We start from the raw sequence: 21862 nt of genomic DNA, 5'->3' as shown, positions 1-21862 counted from the left end.
CTGCATGACATTGAGAGGAGAGCGGAGGTGAGACTACTGGTGCGAGGGTAGAGAGTGTGGGACAGTGGGAGTGTAACATTTGAACAGAAGAGTTCTCCACAGAAGGGCCTGGCTATGGTTATACAACCACGACATAGAAACGTAACTAACGAGAGGAGAGGTAATAATTACAGATATATTTACTGTCCCCTGTGTTTCTGCACACCAAACGTGCGCCCGGCGCGGTCAAAATTTCTGTACAACTCTACACGTTGCAGTGAGGAGCGGTCACGTGCACTAGTCTACCACACATCTGTTCTTTGTGCGACGTGCGTGCCTATTCACCGTGGTAAACTGGTACGGTTTATCTGCAGGAGCCAGGAGCAGAACGCGATGCCCGTGTTCGTACCCTGCCTGCCTATTCGTTGCCCCTGTTTTCGATGAAGCTCAGTAGAAACCCGCTCACGATCCTCCTGGCGATGGGGTTGGGTATGTGCCGGCACAACCGACCATCCACATAAGCGACCATGCCCGAGACCGCGAACCTCCCGACAGTCCACAGCCTGTTCCGCTTCAGCAGGACTCCACCGGACGGCGACGAGTCGCCTTCACCCTCTCCTCCAGTAGCGGGTTTCTTCGCTCTCGCCATGACCTCCCCGATGGCCTTGCTGGCCTCCCGGTGCAGCACGCGCACAGCGAAGCTCACGAACAGGTGCTCGCACAGTGTGAGCACCGTCGGCGCGATCCTCCATTCCTGCAGGCAGTTATAAGGTCGGTTACACAGGCAACAGGTGGCGTCTTCCTTATGGTATGGTTTCCGTGTGAAGACAATACTTACACGTTCATTTCGCAGATGGCGGAGCGGGCGGAGTGTTGAAGAATCTCCTTTCAGCAATGCCTTGCTCACAAGAAAGCTTTTGACGTTGTCCACGATTTCATTTATCAAAGCGCTGTTTGGTGGTAGATTCTTTAAGATAACCTGGAAGAAAATGAGTCCGGCATTAGATTGCTCAGGAAAACTGCAGTATTTCCATGTAGAGGGAAAAGAAAACAAAAGTCCTAGGTGAAAACATGTAGGAGGTTGCAAAAAGCAAATGGATGCAAGAAAGTTACCTGGTCATCGACCACCCTGACACGGAGGTATTCTTGCTTATACATGACATCCAACATAGCTTGTAGGTACCCTTCGATGTATAGCTGAACAATGGTACAGGACATGTTAAAAATTGGTAACATCATCCTTATTACAAAGTGTCGAAATCAGTAACAGATAGGCAGAACCTCGTCAATTCCGGGGCTATGATCGAGTTTGATCTTTCTGTCGGGTCCTCCCTCCATTAGAGCCTGTCCTAATACAGATGGCTCCATGGCCAACCTCATAATGCCTTGGTGGAAACCAGTAACCTATGTACATAAGAGGAAAATTGCTTCATAATGTTATCGCTGCAACTGCAAGTAGGAAGTCTGTTGACCTAGTCTATCTGCACGTGGCTTCCTTTTTTTAAGGGACCAAAAAAGGATGCGTGGCATGAGTTCATGTCAAAAGAGAGTATACCATGCCATTCAAACCATTTGTTTCTGCTCCTCTCACAACACTATCTGAAATTTCTGTGACAGCGGCGAAGAGAGCATTCGAACCTGCAGTTTTAACCTACAGAAGACTCAACATGACATTGATCCCTTGGAAGACATTGTTGATACAACTAGCAAGTTTCAGAAGCTCACGGTTTTCCCGAGATCACCAAGGTACCGTTTTGTTCCAGAAAAACCACCCGACTTCATGTTCTGGCTTATAAATTTAAACATGCCTGCACAAATGCACAATCCACAAATAAGTAAACAAGTCATAAGTTAAAATCTATAACAGAGGATAAAACATTGTATTTTTTTTCTCGAACAATGCAGAAGAACTGCATGTCATTTCATCAAGACAGGAAACAAAAGACCAAAAAAACAAGTACAAACAGCCAGACTAAAAGCCTAGCCTGAACACCAACTCACACAGACACACAACACCCACTCCTGACAAGGGTATATTCACGCCACTAATGAAAAGAAAAGGGCCAGACTAAAAGCCTAGCCTGAACACCAACTCACACAGACACACAACACCCACTCCTAACAAGGGTATATTCGCGCCACTGATGAAAAGAAAAGGGCCAGACCCAAGACCACAAGCATTCTAAGCTTGGGGAGCCAGCGACCTAGCAAGGAGCTCCTGGAGTTTAGAGAAACATTGTATTTTTAGATGCAAACCAATAAACCATTAGCCATAATATAGTCCTTCAAATAAAACAACATCATGTGTGCCTCAAATAAACATGCTGTTATATTATTGTAATTTTGCAACAAGACCAGGGCTCCAATCAAGTGATTTTGCAACAGTTACTAACTCAGCATATTACAATGGTATGGAGTATTCCTACAAATATCAGAACATATTTTTTATCTTTTACCTATGGTAAGCCCAGGGACATTGAGCAATCCATCAGAAGGGTCGAAGAAAACATCAAGAACAGATGAAGCAGAGTCATCAAAAATTGAGGTAAAAGATGGAGGAAGCAATGAGCTTCCCTTTGTTACGTAGATTGCCCTCAAGACATACCTATCAAAATACTCAAAGATTATTCATTAATTAAGTAATCAAGACTCAACAGATGATGGTGTAAGAAATGGGAAAGTTTTACCATGAATAATGCTGAGCACATTTCAGGAGTAGCTCACGGAATGTAACTAAAGCATGATTTAGGAGAACCCCATTGAGCTCCACAGCTGAGTTGCTAACCTCAGGCACCTGAAATTGGAAAAAGGTAAGAGATGAAACTGTGATATAAAGTAATGAAAGAGGCCCTTTTATAATCAACAAGGTGCCCACTTAACAACAGATGAAAGATGCTTAAAAACATACCTTTATAAAACTATGAAGTAGTGCTCTCAGAGCCTCTTGAGCAGAACTATAAGTTGTGCGTCGGCTACCAGGACGAAAGCTTGCTATAATCTTTAGACCATTGCATTCATAAGAAAAGCCACTCAGTGTTTCAAAAATAATACCACGTGATAATTACAGATGTGAAATAAAACGACCAAGGCACCTTAATTGGATGTACTTCAAAATGTCTGAAATAAAACTGTGTACTCGGTGTTCCTGAAGGAGCAAGGGATGCTCTCCAAAATGGTACTAGCTTCATTAATGTTTCCTCATCAATCTTCAGATCAACAGGCTGTGACATCATATCTTTGTTAGAAAATTTAAATGGACGAAATAACGAACAAGAGTATTAAGAACAGACTGTTGCGGATGTTAGAAAGGAGCCACTTAAGTTACCTGTAGAATTATCGAACAATACTGTATTTGTTTGACATTGCTGTTGGTTGAATTCAGTACAAAGACTATACGAAGAATATTTTCATCGAGAGCAGCATCCTGAAGCTTGTTCCTCCTAAGAATTGACCCAAACGAAGCTCCATCCCATTTTTCGTCCACATTCACTGACTGCAGTTATTTAAATATATATAAGCCCCAAAAGTAAGAATATACAAAAAGAAGGATGCAAAAATTGCAAACTCTATTTTGGTCAATAGTTAGTCTAGCTACATGCATTGTTTGCATTGAAACATATAAAATTTCACAGGGACCACTACTTACATGAATTGCAACAGATCCATGCTTGAAGCTATCTGTGACAACTGAATCAGCAGATACATGCTGAAGTTTTGCTGTTACTATTGTAGATGGCAATTGGACATTTTCCCCACTCTTCAACAAGGTAAACGTGAATAGAAAAAGAAATCTGAGGCTGAGTTTGACTTGCAAATATGAATAGATTGCTGACGTAATTTATGAAAAAAATTGTTTCATGCTTAGGCCAGGATGAAATCAAAAGGAAGTAAGGAACAAACCTGGCCCTTGTCAAGAAGATGAATACACACATAAGAAATTCTGAACTGTAGGCTTGCTATTGGCCGTTGGATTTTCTCGATTTTGGGATTATCTGCATGTTCACATATTCGTAGAACTCTGGTTAAACCATCAGCATACACTTCATAGCCAATTTTGAACACCCTCAGTCCAAATGATTCATCAAATCTTTGTTTTCTTGAACTGAGCCCATCACTGAATGAGAAATCCAGATTCAGCCTGGTATTTTGCCGCATCTTCAAAAAAGGCTTCCATGGACTGATTTTATCAATTTTAATTTCACGCAGTGCAGGTGTATCTGGAGAAGATCAATCATAATGTTACAAGATATGAATAAAGAACAATAAAAAATGTGAAAAGCACTAATGTGTCAGCCAGAAAAGACTTTGCTAGGCAAGACTAGGACAAGAAAGTCATGTGAATAAAACAAGGCATCTCACCAACAAAATCTTACTAACTATTAACACTCTGTAACTGAATTAGTGTGTTCCACACCATCATGTGATCAATTCATTTCTATTATTTACTAGTTTAAGTAACCAAAACAAAATCGCATATAACTCTTTGTAGTAGTTAGCAGTATTGGATTTATTCAATTTAAATTACATGCAATGTGATATTACCGATTGCTAATACCTACCATCTATGAATGTTTAAGGCTCACTTCAAAAAAGAAAGGTCCGTACAATTTGTTTACTATCAAGTATTAAGTGGTAACGTGACTTCTGGCTTAGCACTTTGCTGAGCATTGATGTTGCATGTTGTTATGTCTAGTCATGTAGTTATTCTCTAGAGTAGGATGTTTTCTGCCTATGTAGTGTATCTTCCCAATTTGTGGTATTGCAAGGGGTTGAATTGTGCATTGTAACGTTTTTTGCATAGACAACAACAACAATAACAACAAACCTTTTAATCCCAGGCAAGTTGGGGTGGGCTAGAGATGAAATCACACAGAAGTCACAAAAAGAAAAGGAGGACAAACAGTAAAAAGGTGCTTGCAGCAACATGAAATATTTTAATACGGAACGTTAATGCAGTTTCTTTATTGGTTTTGTAATTAGTAACAACCACCAACATAAACATGAAGCAATAGAAGTAGTAAATCTATAGAATTAGGAGTTAAGAACTTACCAACAATGCGCACAATCAATTTGCGAGGTAAACTTAAGTCATCCCAAGCGTACTGTTCTGACTCTTGAGGGCATAATACATCTGATTCAACCGAATCCTAGAAAAATTAATATTTATATTAGTAATATCACGATAATGATTTGTTTTCGGATAGAATAGAATGATAGAACCATAAAAAAGATTGGCACCTTCTGGAAATACATGATAGATGCTTCATTCAAGTAATTTTCTATTCGGTATGGCAGAGTAACCTTCGGTGGTTTAGTGAAGTGTAAGACAAAAGAAGTAGTCTCTTGAACAACATCAACAGAAGCAAACAGTTTCAGCTTCCCATCATTTATGGGGTCTCTTTTAATACCATCTGTCAACATGCCATCCGATCTTCTAAATTTCAAGAAAAAACGGCCAATTGATGAAACACAGATTGGTCCAGACCAACTGAATCCAGGTTCTTTTGGACAGAACTGGATGAAAATGCGAGAATCCTCAAACACATCTCTGTGCTTCTTAACAAATAAATCAAAGTAGTTTATTTCTCGCTTTTTTCCAGGTTTCCATGTCTGTAAGGTAGCCCGCTGTTTAGCTTCAACTGTCAATCCATCTATCTCATGCTACAAAATTGGTAACCAAAACCATTAGCATCAGGCGAGGGCAGTTAACGAATGTATCAATACATGTTAGAGAAAAAGTGACACACCTCAACAAAACACTGGCGAACAGCAATTGCAGCACCAGACTCGTTTGAAACAACATATCTTGGAACTATTAGTACAACTTGTGATGGCACGGGCAAGTTATACATAACAGGTTGCAATGACACTCCAAAAGCTGCCATACGATGAGGCGCTATATTGTCTTGGATCTCTATGAAAAATTCAGTGAAGCCAGACAATGCTTCCAAATCAATAATAGCTTCTGATCCTTTCTCACTATGTAGGCTTATTCGTAATTTGCTTGACCTGCCATATATAAGCTTGTCATGTTTCATAGTTAAACATGTTTTGCAGACTTGGTGCCAGGGAAGAATACTGCACTGCTTTATGCTAACACGAAACATGTTTTCCTGACTTTAACATTCTTTCATTTTCCATGAACAGACTAATCATAGACAATGTGGGAATGTTGCTCAATCAACAAAAGTTGAATTGAATGGCCCACATCTTAAATAAGAATAAAAGATTAAAAAATGCATGCCTATAAGTTGTAAGACATTGAATAGACAAGCCATAGATGCTGTTTATGAACTTTCTGGCAGGAACCCCTAACCAGCCATATGATTATGATAGCACAGAAGGTGGCAAATTGGCAATATACCAAACATTATCTACAGTGCTGAAATAATTGTTTTATGGTCAGGCAAGTGTACTGCCAGGGTAGCTAGAGAGAAGGCACTAGCTGAGGGTAGGAACAAAGAGTTCACAACCATAACAGATTGACTATTTGCAAAAAGCAAACTGTATGGATAAGACAGTGGCTGAATGAAATTTTGCACAAACTAACTAGCTCTGCTGTGTTGAATCAAGAGCCATTTTCAATGAAGAGAGAACAAAGCTCGATGTGATTGCTTACTTTATAAACCAGGAGTTCATTGACATTGAGGGCAAAACACAACCATGTCGGGGAGGAAGATTGATATTGTTCATTCCAGATTCCGACCTGCAACATTTCAGATTTCATGAGTAAACCATGTATGAATGCTTACCTAATACTCAATTTACATACGCAGGCAGTGGTTTTTGATGGGAAGGTGTGCATTGTAAGGGGTAGTCACTGATATTATGTAGAGTGTATCTTGTGAATAGAGCAACCTGCACAATAAATAGATTGACTATCAGGTAGATCATTTGATATATTCAGACTTCTTAATTCCCAAAAGCATGCAGTTTCATAAGATATCAATGGAAAACTGAGAAGAAAACAACATCAAAGTCATTATCCTACCTCCAGCAGGCCTTTATCTTGACGTAATAATCTTAAAGAAGAATGAAAGTTCCCAGGAACAAATTCTAGCAGCATGTCAAGATACTGAGCTCCACTTGTCTGCTTTCGCATCCTCTTAACCCAGTCACTACTACTAACTGCCATAGACTTCGAACCATATGAAATCAATGTGACTGAGAAATTAAATAGGGCAGGATTCACATAGAAATAAGCACTTGAACCACTTGTAATCGTTGCCTGCTTGCCAATGCTGCCAAAGTTATCTTCTATGACATTTCCTGTATTATAGTAGAAACAAATAAGTCAAACATATCATCTTTTGTTTTGGCTTCCTTCAATAGGAACATTCACTTTGCCACAACTAAATGTTCATAGATAAGAACTTACCCTGTTGGCAATCTGTCAGAACTACTTGTATGTCTGTTTGCAAGAAATTATGCACTTGTACAGTTGGGTATATAAAAATTTCTCTCTGGACCTGTAAAGTTACTGGTGCACTTCTTTCAGATAGACGAGTTCCATTTGTAGGCTGCACGGGCACATCTCTACCCAGGGTATGAATTAAAAAATGAAGATCTGTAACATGATGGCCATTGGCAAAAAGTGGGCAACTCAACGTGCTGAAAGAAGACTTCATGGAATCAACATTGAATGCTTTTCTTAGGTTATAATTAAGCTTTTCTATAACCCCAGATATCCGGATAGCTTTTTCACCAGTTATGTCCTCTGACCAGTTCACTGAAGTTGGCTGGCTAATATTTTCAGAATATTCCGAAATCTCAGGTCTAATTGACAACATAAATTTTCCTGAAATGGATTGAACAGCTGTCAGATAAGTACGGAATTCATAATTACTACATCATACTTGCCATTTTAGGCTCATACACACTTGGATGTGCAACCACAAGGAGCATGAGCCACATTGTACATCATATGTATATGGAATGACAATATCTGAACTTAGTTTACGATTTGGACATAGACTGCATGAGTTGTCGATATTTGAATATTTGAGCACTGCTTGCCTATTCAATTGATACAGCAATAACACTCATATATATACACACACACATGGGTTACGGAACACATAAAAGTTTACAAGCAGTTAGGCTTCACAAATGCAAGTAAAATTTGCTTATTTGTTAGGCTTCACAACATGTAATTGTGTGCAAGGTGAATAGTACCTAATAACCTACCCATGGAGGCATTCAGTATGGAAACTCTTTCTTGCACAAGCTGCACATAGAGGATGTCTGTGGTAAGAATGGTATGCAGGATTAACACTACGCTAACGCAAACCAAATCATTTCTAGTTACCATCACTGCCAAGGTAAATAATTCTATTGCTAACAAGAGTAAAAACACTGCTGCACGCCTGCACAGCCATCTTTTGAAGGGTGGATGGAAGATAGTGTCTGAATAGACACCAAACTGGGAAGATGAATACCCAAAGGAAACTAAGGTTGTGTATACTATGGTGCTATGGAGGACCTTTCCTACCCCTTTTTTCCAACAATTTTCCATCCCTCGCCACGCAATGAATTAGGAGCTAAATCATCATGCAAAATGAGAACATCATGCCAAGCTAAGGTATGGTTACTTGCCAAGAGCTAGAGACATCAATGCTCTTTTCGATCCACCAGATAAATCCATGGCGTCAAATACTCCAGTAGATTCATCAACCATGTCTCCACTTCTAACTGTGACAAATGCGGCCTCTTCATTAGTTTTGTTTGGCCTCTGAAACCGAAGCTCAATGGGGAAGTCACTCTTATTATAGACCCTTAACAAAGGTTGAACTGAAAGAGATAAGCCTTCCTGTATTTAGTCAACATTAACTATTAGAACCCACAATCAGAATAAGATAATTACATGTAATTACAAAAGCATTTGCTTTCCTACCTCAGAATTCCGGGACACCTTGACCACAACAAATGGTCCAGAAAAGCTTCTCAGGTCTACAGAGGTAATGGAAAAGTAGTTCAAACCAAAAACATTCGGTAATGGAAAAGTAGTTCAAACCAAAACATTCTTTAAATCAAGCAACACATAATTAAGAACAAGAACACTTTCAAAACATTAATCACAAAACTGATACTGTTATTTCGATGGATAAATATTTGCTGAAAGAAATACCTTTGACAGGTGACACGCGGGTCCTCCATGCGAAAATACCAGATTCATGGAGGGAAATGCTGATTGGAATAGTTGAAAATACCCCTTCTTTGAATAAGCAAATAGAAACCACATCTTGATCATGTGAAATATTATCATCAAATGTGAAGTGCCTGGCGGATGTATAAACATGGAGTGTCAACCATAACAGTATTAGAATATAAAAGTGCAAGAGAAGGATGGACATCCAGAGAACTGAATTAGTCAGAGGCTATCCATTGTCCATTGATGATAATGTACAAACATATCCTTTCCTAAGATGTCGAGAATGATCTAGGTAACCAACAAAATAAACAGACCTCAAGAAAACTGAAATTGACTGTTGTCCAGGAACGATTGCATCCCCAGTATCTTTAAATTGGCACACAAGTGCCAGCCTTGAGCCATTCTCTATCTGCAGAAGCAATGGGTAGTATGTTCCACCTCAGAAAGAGGCAATAGTGAAAAGACAGAAAAAAAATCAAAAGTATATATGCAATATGCAACACAGCACATATAAAGCAAGGTGTAGAATATGGCAAAATAGAGTCGCAAAGCTATCAGCCATATCATTAGAAAGGTAACATAACAATGTAATTCATATTCATGTATCCAAAATGAAAATCAATTATGCTAGAATGTTGAATAATATAAATAGAAGTTTTAATTTAAACCTTGCAGGAGTTAGGAAAGATAGCTGAGCTTCTCACAGCATATGGACCCATCAAGTCTAACTTCCCAACCAAATATAGAAGGATGTCAACTGAAAGCTCATTAATAAATATATCAACCTGCAAGAAGGAAGATGAGCCTTCTGTCAAAAGAAAAGAATGAAGGTGAGATTAAACTATTACAGCTAAATTTTTGTGTGTAATTGAAACGAGCATATTACTAAAGCATCGCACCTGCTTTAAGTGAAAGAAGAAACGGATGGGCATCTTTCCATACTTAGTAACTGGATCTGGGGTAAAGAACCTAGATCGAAAGAATGTATAGGAGGCGATAGGAGAGATAAGGTCCTCCCTGTGTGTCAGATTATCAGATAGCAGCAACTCAATATCAAATCTCCTCACCAGTTTGCAAGAAACCAACAAAACACTATTAGACAGGAAAACAAGGATTATAGATTACTGACCACAGATTTCTCCGTGCATCGAAGTACTGCCCCGAGACTTTAAATGAACTTAGAATCCTGATTTTGGATGGGAATATTTGTGTAACAACACGGATATCACTTATGCAGGTTTGGACAAGAGGGAAAACATTATCAGTATCAAACACTTCATGAGTGATGGTAAAAACAATTTTGTCAACATTGATGATTACATGTTGAGAACTTGCGCCACTCGCCAATCTATCCCTTACAGAAAAAGGAACGTCATCTTCCACATCTAAATAAGTGTTATTATCCAAACTCATGTGGGGAACAATAGATTCATCGAAAATCTGCACTTTAAATGGATTTCCTGGCTTTTTCACAAACTCTAGCAAGCCATCAACAAATGCAATGCCATAATTGTATTTCTTGTTGACAAGATGGTATGAACTTCTTGGTATAACCTTGTAAGATTTTCCATCATCACCATCGTCATCAAAATTATCAGTTCTGAAAGGAAGTGTGCTCCAAATTGAACAAGGCTTGTCAACATAAGAAGAAACTTCCACAAAATCTGATCCTTTGGAGAAACTAAGGGCCAGCTCTTTGCCTTCATCATTCTTTGCACATAAAGACAAAAGAGAAATGCACTGTATGTTGGATCTCCATCTCTTATGGTGTTTCACCTGAAAAAAAGGGTGAACTAGTCTTTTTAAATAATTAGGCACATAGGTGCAGCATCCCTTGTACTCCCTCCGTCCCAAATTACTATTTGTTTTGACTTGTCCAGATACATCACTTTTGCTATGTATCTAGATATAGTATATATAGGTGCATATCAAAAGCTATGTACCTAAAAAAGCCAAAACGAATAGTAATTTGGGACATAGGGAGTAGATTATTATGATTAATAGTGAGAAACTAATTCCAGTATATAGGTATCAAGATATAACCTTAGATAGAGAAATTAATTCCAGTGTACAGGTATCAAGTTATAACCTTAAATAATGCATGTTCACCAGCAAGGGAATAATGGTATGCGCCAACCACTTGGTAGGTATTTCCAGTGTTTTTGACTGATACATACATCTGTTGATTAAGATCCCTTATAGCAACAATTGCTCCTGTTAAGGCAGTAATACATAGATTAGCAGAGTCAATTTTAGATCTATAAGATGCATGCATCTATCATTAAGCAGAATTACCATCTGGTATAGTATAATCCATATTATCTAGCTGTGCTTGGTGAGTGATGCCACCAGACGGTATTTCCTTCTGAGTTGAGCCAGAACTCATTATCCCATAAAAAGGAGCAAGTAATGATGAGACCATCTGCAGATAGAACCTTTACTCATTGGTCATTTCATAGAAGAAAATTTGCAGTAGACTTGGTCCAAATCTAATTTGGATAGCCATGACCAAATGTTTTGTATTTTGTACTCATGTACTGTGATGGATGCATTTCCATACTCCTAACAAGATATTTTCTCAGTTCATTTCTCCAAAAGTAAGTGCTTGTCACAGAAGAGGATGCAAATGGCACATGCTGGCAAAAAGATTCATTCTTTACCCCCAAAAAACAAAAAAAAAAACTCTTGGTATCATGGTTAGAGGAGGGCAAACTGTGCCTAGCTGAAAACAAGGGTTTTAGCATAAGACATTGTCCAAGTACTAATGATGAAAATAGTAGTAATATGCAGGCATAAATGTGCCATGTAAGCTCCAATTCTGAACACGGAGATGAAAGAACAATTTAAAAAATTTGATCCAGAATCTAGAACGTGGTGTTAAATGATGCTAGTTCTCATCACTCTTCTTGTATTTCTAATTTGTTTTCACAACTGCTAGTCACCCATTAATTACAGACAAAGCATAATAAGTCCAGAAGAGAGAAAGATTGAGGGAGAGGGATCACCTCAATGTTTGAGAGTGACATTGTCACCTCCAAACCAGAAACAGATCCACTTCCAGACCAATCACCAGTCAAATGTACCAAACTGGAGTCGCCATCAAATTTTTTTCTCTCGATCTTGAGATAAGAAGAGAAATGCTTCAGGATTTGATTTTCATGTGATGAAAAATCTAGTGAAGTGTTGTCTGTTGAACTTCGCAGTGCAGAAGTTGAGCTTGAAGGAGCATCATGATCATAAGTATCCATATTGTCTGCCTCTACAAATGGGAGATACTCTTGAATTTCAGACTGAGGTGAAAGATCAGCAGCCTTGCTGGATCGAAAACGAGGTGCTGGTACATCTCTTAATTGTTCATTGGCATTCTTGCAAATACTACTAATAGTGGAGATCGAAAGACGCTTCACTTCGAACAAAAACTCCATGCCAAGATTTATTTGTTGAAGACTTGCATCAACTTCAAAAGTTAATCCCTGATGTGTACCTAAATGCAGGAAATAATGATAATTTATCTATTGGCAGCAAAATTGAACCAAGGATGAACAGATAGGACTGTTACCTGATTTATCCGCGACAACAAGAGTTAGGGACAAACAACATAATTCAATATCGAGGCATTTGATGGCATTCAATTGGGATCCCTCACTTTGTACATTAGTACCTAAAGGCACAGCTGCTGCCTCCCTCTCACTATCTCTGGTGGTAACAATATAGTTCCCTCCTGCAGAGATTGGAGTTACCGAATCTTTGACTAAGTTTGACGTTGCCCGCAGTGGGAGATTCACAAGCAGCCAAAAGTAAACTTTGCAACACAAAACTAGCTTAGCTAAAGAAACTGTTTCCAGAAAGATCAAACCACCCTGTCAATTGCAGTTATAAAGAATATGCCTTAAAAGCAGGACAATAAAAAAGGGGTTCCAATTAGGAACAATTAAGAAACAAACTAAATGCTTCATATCTGGAAAATTCATGGCAATTAAAAGCATGCAACTATAATGTCAATATAGCTAATAAAAAATCATGTTTGTCTAGCAGAATTAGCAGAAAAGGCTTCAAGAAGAGTGGTGCACCTGGATTTTGCATTTGACAACCTGAAGATCATCATGGATCAACAGAGAGATTTTATGTTTGTTGCGTTGACTTAATTCAGATAGGTAACTGTGTATGCTGTAGTCTCCAACATAAACCTCTGTAAATTCTATTTTAATTGAATACCAAATTCCTAAATAAGAAATGCAACAACTTCTAGATTCATCTTGCAGTTTCTCGTCAATCAAGTTGGCATTCATGGGGCCAACACTAATATTAAAGACGCACTCTGATATAATGAACTGGTTCTCGCTATGTAGTGAGCCATTTGATATGTCTCCGTGCTGATGTATATCATTAAAAATACCCATTTCACCTGGATTCTCTAACACCACACCCTGAATTCCAGATAGGCTAACAAGGAAGTCTGTGCATTGTCCATTGAGCAACAGTTTCATAGAAGAACTTCTGATGCAGATCCCAACACCTGGAGCTAATACATCAAGTAATTCCTGTGTTGCTATGCCCCCAAATACAGGTGAGCTGCTGATGTAGTTTATGAAACTGTTGATAAACTCAGCAGGATTTGTGAAAAGTACATCACGTGAAGCACTAAAGATGATGTATGCTGACTCCAAATCAAGTTGCATTTCAACACTGAGTTCTACATGAGGATCTACTTTGTCTTCTTGGGCAATATGTTCAACAAGCTCCATTATACTCCCCTGAATATCGTTTTTATAAAACGATGCTAGTCTTCCAATAAAATCTTCAGAATACTTAATGTTGCCTAGGTCAGACTTCAATACCTCCAGATGCATGCTTCCAATAAGCTGCAAAGTGTTGATAACCAACATAAGAGTAATGTAAAGTTAGTTAAAGCACATATTATATTCTACTTGATTCAAAAATAATAAAAAAATAATAAAATATATGCTACGGATGGTTTAGGATGAAATTTCATCTACTGTAAGCCAATCTAAATCATGCATTATCCGGCTCTTCTATGACTGTGTCTCAAAACCCTCACAAAGTACAGATAAATATAATCAACAAATGATTTAATAATGTTCAAGAAAACTGACATAAACCAATGTGCATACCTGGCAAACAATGAGGAGTTCATCCATGCAGAAGAAACCTATGCATCCAGCAATTCTTGCTCCTAATTTAACTGAGATAATGTCGCTCACCCCAAAGAAGGAATAGAAATACTTCCTGAAAGGTGAAATAAAAGAATTGCTAACTTACAAACTTTTTAACAAAATGCACTCGAATCATATGCAAATTGAGGACACAGCAGGTAGAATGAACAATTTTAATCTAAAATTACAAGTTGCTTCGCTTACCAAAGCTTTTTGGTTTATATGCCATAGGTAACCTTTCGGACTTAACTACTCATAACAAATAGCAGACCGGAAATATAGTTTAGGTAACGTACTGAACAAAAATATTTTTAGAGCCAAACGTCCATGAAAATGCAGTGTGTTGGACAATGCTACCTGCTTGTTGAAATCTGGAAATTGGCTGTCATCGGTCCAAAAATGTGACACTGCTGATTTGCCTCTGGATTATCTATCAGAAGAGTTAAACCAGCAAAGACGAACCATCCATCCAGCACGATATACCCTGGATAAACATTCCTTGCGCTCCTTTCTGTTTGTAGTTGGTGATGTTCTTGGGCCTCCTTCACACTAATAAATGTGCTATGTGATTCTTTGGCATGTGACTTAGCACTCATAAGAGTTGGAGAAGCTAGGGATGCTGGCCAGAGAGCACATTCCACATATGCTAGACTGAAAACTATGGACCTGCTATTCATCTGCGAAAGCAAGGGGTTGTATACATCTTTGCTATTTTGCAATGTATTATATTTATCGAAGAATAACCTTATCCTTGGACCAGCAGCCAGTGCTACAATTTGAAGAGTATTTTCTGGAATCACACCCAACATTGCAACCTTCATTCCATGATCATATGATCTCAATTTGTCAACAAGTCCACTGGTAGGTGCTACATAGGTGCCAGCACTGTTCGAAAGGTCAGCTGATCTTACAGTTAGTTCTTTCAGCTGTTTGTGGTGCATGAACTGTCTGTATAGCAGATACGTTGATGAAGCACATAAATAATCCAAATCAAGGTTTAATCTCCCAACTGTGAATCTACATTGCCGAAAACCACTTATACCTTTGTAAGGATCAATGAGAAAATATTTGAATTCAAAAATAACAGAAGGTTTTTCATGATGAATCACACCCGATTCATTGTATAAATTGCTAATTGTCATCCAAGTTGACCATAACTCATCCATATTACTCTTTATAAGGTCAGTGGGCAAATCATCATTATAGTAGAAAGATCCATTGGCTTGTTGCCGGGACAACAGGTCCATGCTAGCTGAGTCACTCCAGAGGAGTATCCTAGAGTCAGCGTCTTCGGTGAACTCTGCTGTTCTAAAAGATGGACTCCTCCTGGGACTGTTACTATTGTCTGCTTGTAGCAACTTTGGGACACCGGAAAGGCATGCCGTCAGTTCCCCAACAACTAAAAACAATGATTGTGTGGTGCAACCAGCTGAGTAAAGTAAGCATGATGACCTCATTACAATATTCACAGGTAAATCAATCTGATAAGTCTTGTTTCTTTTGTCTGATCTTTTTGTATCAGTGAATCGATCAGTAACAGGTAACAAGGTTACAGAGAGTTCCCCAAGGTGTACACTGAGCTGAAGCTCCGTGTCTACATCATGAGTAGAGACAGGAAAAATATGTGCATATGATGCTTTGTTTCCAGGGCCCACAGTTGCCCACACTGACATCCATATGAACACAAGAAACCTCCATAAATATAAAAAGGGTGTGAGGATTTTCAGCAAAGAAGAAACAAGAAGTGCTTTTGATGACTCTTGCTTGCTTGGTTGCTGTGACACAGTTAATTTTGAACGTGCAGCACACCGCGCCCTGGCAATAGCTTCTGCAGGGATTTTCTCCTCTAAATTGATAACAGTTTCCCATTGATCCTTAACAGTACTCCAGAGTTTCCTGCTCCTTGATCCCCTACCACAGTTCCTCGCTATAATCTTGTCAGAGGGATACCCTACTAATGCCAGCAACAGTACGTAAGCATGAACATAGCGCCGCCAGAAAGTAGCACAGCTTACAGATTTGCCTAAAGAAAATCTTCGACGGACTACTGAGCTGCCAAGCTTTTGTGCAGCGATTTTCCAAAGCTCTCTGCCATTCCTAACCACAAACTTTTCCTTCTGGCTTGTAATATCCAAAATCACCATCAGTGAAGGGGCAAATTTAGGTGAAATTTCCCAGCACGCTTTGTCAACATGAATGCCAAAACCAGCAAGTTGCAGATTATCCAATCTAACCGAAGCAGATATGCCGGTGAAAGATGCACTGCAGTCTACCGAATCATTCTCCTTCATTAGAAACTCAAACTCAGAACATCTAACAAGCAGGCTATTCTTCTTCCTGGATGGGATAAAAGAGCCAACTAGTCCTCTGAACAGAGAGCTGCGGAAAACAAGCTCAGGGCCAAACCGTAAGTCAGTCGTCCTCAACACCAAAACATGGGAGTCGTCAAGGTACCGTACTCGTATCGTGACATCGTGAAGCCGCACCTGGCTGCAGTTCAGAAGCACAGTGGCAAACACTGAGGCAAACTTATCCCCCAGGGAGTTAACCACACCTTCAATCATCTCATGCAACATCTCGCCCTGGCAAGTGGCACGACATGCAGATTTTGATCAGTGTTTAACATAACTAGAAAATGCAAGCTCAATGCGTGAGATGGCAAGCACATTGGGTGAAGAAACATGAACAGAAAGAGTCGGAAGTGGCGTACCTGAGGATCCAGTGATGCGAGCACTCTCTTCTTCTCCTTGGACAGCCATTCCTTGTAGTCCGGCCGCTGTTTCTTCGGCGCAGGGTCCCTTCGAAATAGACACGAAAATTGTGTCACCCACTTATGTAAGGCTGTAGGCCATGGCCATCTATATTTGACAACAATTCGATACGAAACACTCTCCATGATAGCACAATGCCGTAGTTATTCAGCACGATGGTGGCGCAACTACTGTTCCATCAGTACGAGCGTCGGATTGCGGGGGTTACCTGAGGGTGAGCGCGACGTCGATGCCGCGCACGACGGCGTCGATCGCGGGGGCGGCCCAGGGCGAGGCGGCGAGTTCGACCTCGGCGGCGGCCGCGCGGTCGAACGTGGCGCCCGCGCCCGCGGCGGCGTTGAGCGCGGCGGGGTCGAGCTCGACCCCGCGCGCGACGGCGCGGGAGCGGGCGAAGAGGCCCGGCTCCACCCGCAGCTCCGCCGGGTCCGCCGCCAGCCACGGCCGCAGCGCGGCCAGCAGCCGCGCGCGCAGGTAATCCGCGAGGACCATCGGAGACGAGGGTCAGGCTTGCTCCGCTAGGGCTCCATGGGTTTTGGGTGGTGGCGGGCGGGTGGGTTATGCAAGCGCGGGGAGGTGGGGAGGGCACTCCGGATTGCAGCGGTTGAGGTTGAGGGGTGCCGGCGGCGCGGGGGGAGAGCCGGAGAGCGGAGACGGGAGGACGCTGGGCTGGGCTGTTTGGTTAACGGGGACAAAAAGGGGATAACGATTAGTGAATATAGCGGCAACTTGAACTGCTGATGCAATGGAGCGATGCTGCAGTTAGAGGGGGAATCAAAATAACAGTCTTAAAAGATTGAAAAAGAAATCTCTCTTCAGCCTCTTACATTTTTATAGTTCCTTCTTCCAAAATGCAAGATTTCTCATAGCGATCAAGTTTCACACCAAAATTTGTTTCATTAAAATCCACATAAGATAATTGAAAGTATATTTATTAGGTATTGTAAATAATAATATATTTTTTATATAAATTTGATCAAGTTAGATAAACTTAACTTAAAATAAAGGCAAGACCTCAAAAAAGAAAGATGCAAGTAACGATAGTATATTCTTAGACATTTTTATAAGATGACTCACGCGCTCAAAAGAAGGGTGAAAGTTAGATTCGAAGCTTAATCCGCCACGCCATCACCCTAATCTCTACCTAATATTAAAGTGCGGTTGTTTTTTCCAACCGTCGTAGTTGTTTGGCAAAAAAGTCCCTTAATTTTTTCGTAATCAACCTGCAGTCCTCTTGATAATTTTGCAAAAAGGTCCCCAAACTTTACTACAATTGACCCGAGGTCCAGCCTGCTCCTGTTCACGGGCAGGGCGAGCGGCAGTAGTGCGTGCAAAACGAGCGGGCTCAGGAGCTCCGCCGGCTGCGAGAGCTTTCCTGCCCGTGAGGTTCGCCATGAAACGAACGCAGATGCCACCGTTTGGATGTCAGGCAATCTAGAGGCGGCAGCAGTAGCGGCTGGACACCAAAATCAGACCAAGATCTTTTCTAGAGTTGTACATCCAATGCAACTATATGGATGACGAATAATTATTCGAATAACACTAGACGACCTAATTCAAACTATAGATAGCTTAATCTCTTGTTCATCTGAACATGCACGAGCGAGCGATATCATCTAAAAATATTTAACTTTGATCATCAAAAGTGTGGCAAGGTTTGAGATACCGAGGAAAGCTATGATTAGACCTTGGAGCAGTTGAATGACGGCCGGCTCTCCGGCCGGCGTGCTGCACCAGGTCCCAGTAGAAGCATTCCTCTAGGTGCTCGCACAGCCGGAAGTTGTTGTCCAACCGAGCTGGTGTGTTGTGCTTGTTTGAGTTGATTTGTCGTGGTCAAACTAACATTATTATATATGGTTGTTGTAATGTACGGCGCAATGCAATATATAAGTTAATACATGTCCAATTTTAAAAATACTATAGCAGTATAAGATATTTGCAAACATATGAATTTTTTTCTTTCCGTGCAATCGCACGGGCACATTTGCTATAATACTAATGTATGATCCTCAATGGAAGGTTGTGTTCGTTTTCTGCATCATCCATACATCCTCAACCAATTTTTTTTCAAACATTTCTATAGTGTTTGGTTTGAGAAATGAGGTAGTTCATCATCTTCTCACTCCTCATTTTTCTTGGTTCCATGTGTTCGTTTCAGATATAGCTGCCGCTGGTTGTTGCTACCACTTTTTAATTCAATACTACATACTTTGTATAGGTAGGCGCGACCATTTGAAGCTGAAGCAAACGAGTTTTTTGTTCGTGGAATGAAATGAATTGATGTATCTTCACTTCATTGCTCTTAGGCTAATAAGAAGTACTAGTACTAGGAATGGGGTTATTCCAACAAATTTGAGGAATGGACTCATGATGCACCACCTCATCTGGAATGGAGTGATCCTTCGAACCAAACATCCCATTTGTCCCTATGGCTATACGAGTATACAAGAAAAAGGAATAGCCAACGCGCTAAAAATTGACGACCATCAATCGAAACGAGGCTACCAACCAAGACTATGTTTAGTTCACTCCAAAATCCCAACTTTGACACTATGCAAAAAGAAGATTCCCCATTACATCAAACTTGCGGTACATGCATGGAGTACTGAATGTAGACGAAATCAAAAACTAATTGCACAGTTTTGTTGTACTTTGCGAGACGAATCTTTCGAGCCTAATTAGTCAATATTTGAACAATAATTCATAAATACAAATGAAACGCTGCAGTGTTGCTACAGTAATTTTGACACCCCAAAATTGGGCAACTAAACAAGCCCAAAAGAAGCTGGTGCGCTCTGTTTTTTGTCCGAAATGCGCGGTCTAAAATTTGGTTACGGCAGAGATTCTGGGCCTTGGTGCCAAAATCCTCGGGAAGCCCCCGCCCGACCAAATGTTTGGTTTCGGCACGCTTCATGGTTGGGCCACTTTGTCCAAAAGGCTGGGCCGGAACCTTCTCTGTTCCTAAACCCCCAACTGTTTGAAAGCCCGACACTTTCAAAGTCCCACGAGACACAGACATTGAGACATCTGTTGATGACCGCAACGCCCAAACGCTGCTGCAATGAGAATCACACAAGGCATCGCTTCAGTATTTCAACAACAACAAAAAAAAAGGCATCGCTTCGGATAAACAGACAATCATTTCGTTTCTTCGGCGCTTCTCCTGGAGAACAACTGAACAAAGCATTCCCGGCTGCTTTGCTTCTTGCCGGATAAGATGGCAGTTTTGACGAACGTCTTGCTCCAGGACCAGGAGTGACTCAGCAGATAAACGCCAGCTAAGGTAACTTCACCGTCTTATCCTCCCTGCCTGCTGTGAACGTCTTGGTACGTAATTCTTCCAAGCTCGATTCCAAACCCAAGACCAGGAAGTCCGATCCTTCCGGCCAAAAAGAAAGACCATACACCAAACGGAACTTCTTGAGTTCTTGCCCTCTGTCTTATCCGACCAGACCAGACCAAATGTGAAATTGCCAGATGTGGAAAGCGGTTTGGCATCTCTTGGGTTTCCGGCGGACGAAATCAGGCGGCGGAAGAAACCCAAGAAGAAGAAGAGGTCTAGTGTGAACACAGGCCGGGCTTTGTTTGGATGGTCCGGCTGGCACTCCGCCCGGTCTGCCTTTGACTCCGGCGAGATCTTGGCAGCTACTAGCAGCAGCAGCAGCAGCCAGGAAGGGCAAATGATCTTCTGAATCTCTCGCGCGGCGCGGTCAAACGAAAGTTTCCGATTTGATTTCCTCGATCATCCTCTCTCTCTCTCCCTCTGTTTTTCAACGGGATCCAATCCAAAGGATCGTAGCGGCGGAGCTGGTGTCGAATGGATTACCAGCAAGCGACAAGAAAGAACTTTTCGCTTACGAAATCCAGTCCTTTTCTTTTTCATCCGACGGGTCAATTTGAAATGTAATCATGCGCGCGCTAGCAATGAGCAGGGCTGTTCGCATACACGACCATTTTTTCCTCGCGTTGTGTTCCTTGTAAAATGTCAAATGTGCAGCGGCCAAAACCAAAAATAAATAAAAAAAATAAAACACTAGCACTTGCGCGTGTATAAAGCTAGTGTATACGAGCTGCGTGTGTATTAAAAATGTAAATACGCGTAGTATACGGATGCGGGCGGCGGAAAATGGTCGAGAAATACTCCACACAAGCACAGCCAAAGAAAACTCCGAAGAATTTCCCAATGGACCTTGCAAGGCCGTGTATCCCTTGGCCGGTGGGCGATTCCAGCAGGCAGACTCCACTGCTCCAGGTAGACTTCTGAAATCCAGACGAATTGCTTCGCGCGCACGGAACTCCATTGCCTAGCTAGTCGCCCTCCATCGATGCCGAAAGAAAGGTACTCGCAGCCTAGAGAAAAGAATGAACGGGATAGCAGTGTGCGATAAACTGGACCGTCTGTACCGCACGCGCACATTACGTCACGAACAAGAGTTCGATCAGTTAATTGTTTTTATCCGTTCGAATGAGATGGTTCATCGATCGCTTATGCTTTTTTTTCCCCTCGTACTTATTGATTTGGTACCACTGCTATATATGTGTAACCACCTTTACAAGTTTCAGCCTATTCGCTTCAGCTTATCAGCCACCAAACAGTATTTTTCTCTCACAACAAATCAGTCGTTTCAGCTTTTCAGCCAGCTTATAAGCTGAAGCGAACATGCCCTTTATTTGTCGCGTAAAGTACATGCATGTTATTTTTTTTTCCAAGCTTGCAAAATCGGTGACACAAGAGAGACTTGTGCGGAAACTAGAAGATGCAAATGTGCAACCGACTCATGACGATGAAA

General features: G+C 40.9%; 1 protein-coding gene across 5 annotated transcripts; it reads right to left on the bottom strand.

Moving 5' to 3' along the window:
- Positions 1-161: 161 nt before the first annotated feature.
- Positions 162-17746, bottom strand: LOC117848660 (uncharacterized). Of its 5 annotated transcripts, none has more exons than XM_034730149.2 (36): positions 17284-17745; positions 17015-17102; positions 14662-16886; positions 14263-14377; positions 13201-13992; positions 12690-12990; positions 12136-12614; positions 11426-11552; positions 11220-11344; positions 10260-10906; positions 10030-10147; positions 9799-9915; positions 9445-9539; positions 9107-9258; positions 8873-8928; positions 8575-8788; positions 7358-7777; positions 6971-7248; positions 6752-6837; positions 6599-6685; positions 5727-5988; positions 5218-5640; positions 5030-5126; positions 3880-4196; positions 3626-3736; positions 3305-3472; positions 3072-3200; positions 2888-2977; positions 2667-2773; positions 2436-2584; positions 1705-1787; positions 1535-1630; positions 1261-1383; positions 1093-1176; positions 818-958; positions 162-733 (listed from the first exon to the last, which is right to left on the bottom strand). In XM_034730149.2, the coding sequence occupies exons 1-36, from the start codon at positions 17562-17564 to the stop codon at positions 398-400; spliced, it is 9519 nt and encodes a 3172-aa protein (XP_034586040.1). In that variant the 5' UTR covers positions 17565-17745; the 3' UTR covers positions 162-397. The 5 variants fall into 5 exon arrangements, 4 of the variants coding, with proteins under 4 accessions (XP_034586040.1, XP_034586041.1, XP_072149003.1 ...); XM_034730150.2 differs by lacking the exon at positions 17284-17745 and having other exon boundaries at positions 14662-16683; positions 16764-16886; positions 17015-17068; XM_072292902.1 differs by lacking the exons at positions 17015-17102; positions 17284-17745 and having other exon boundaries at positions 14662-16683; positions 16791-16886.
- Between the last annotated feature and the right edge of the window lie 4116 nt (positions 17747-21862).

The sequence above is a fragment of the Setaria viridis genome, chromosome 3 (genome assembly GCF_005286985.2).
Source record: "Setaria viridis chromosome 3, Setaria_viridis_v4.0, whole genome shotgun sequence".
Lineage (NCBI taxonomy): Eukaryota > Viridiplantae > Streptophyta > Magnoliopsida > Poales > Poaceae > Setaria > Setaria viridis.
Note: the sequence above shows the minus strand (reverse complement) of the source record. Positions and strands in the feature narration are given on the sequence as shown.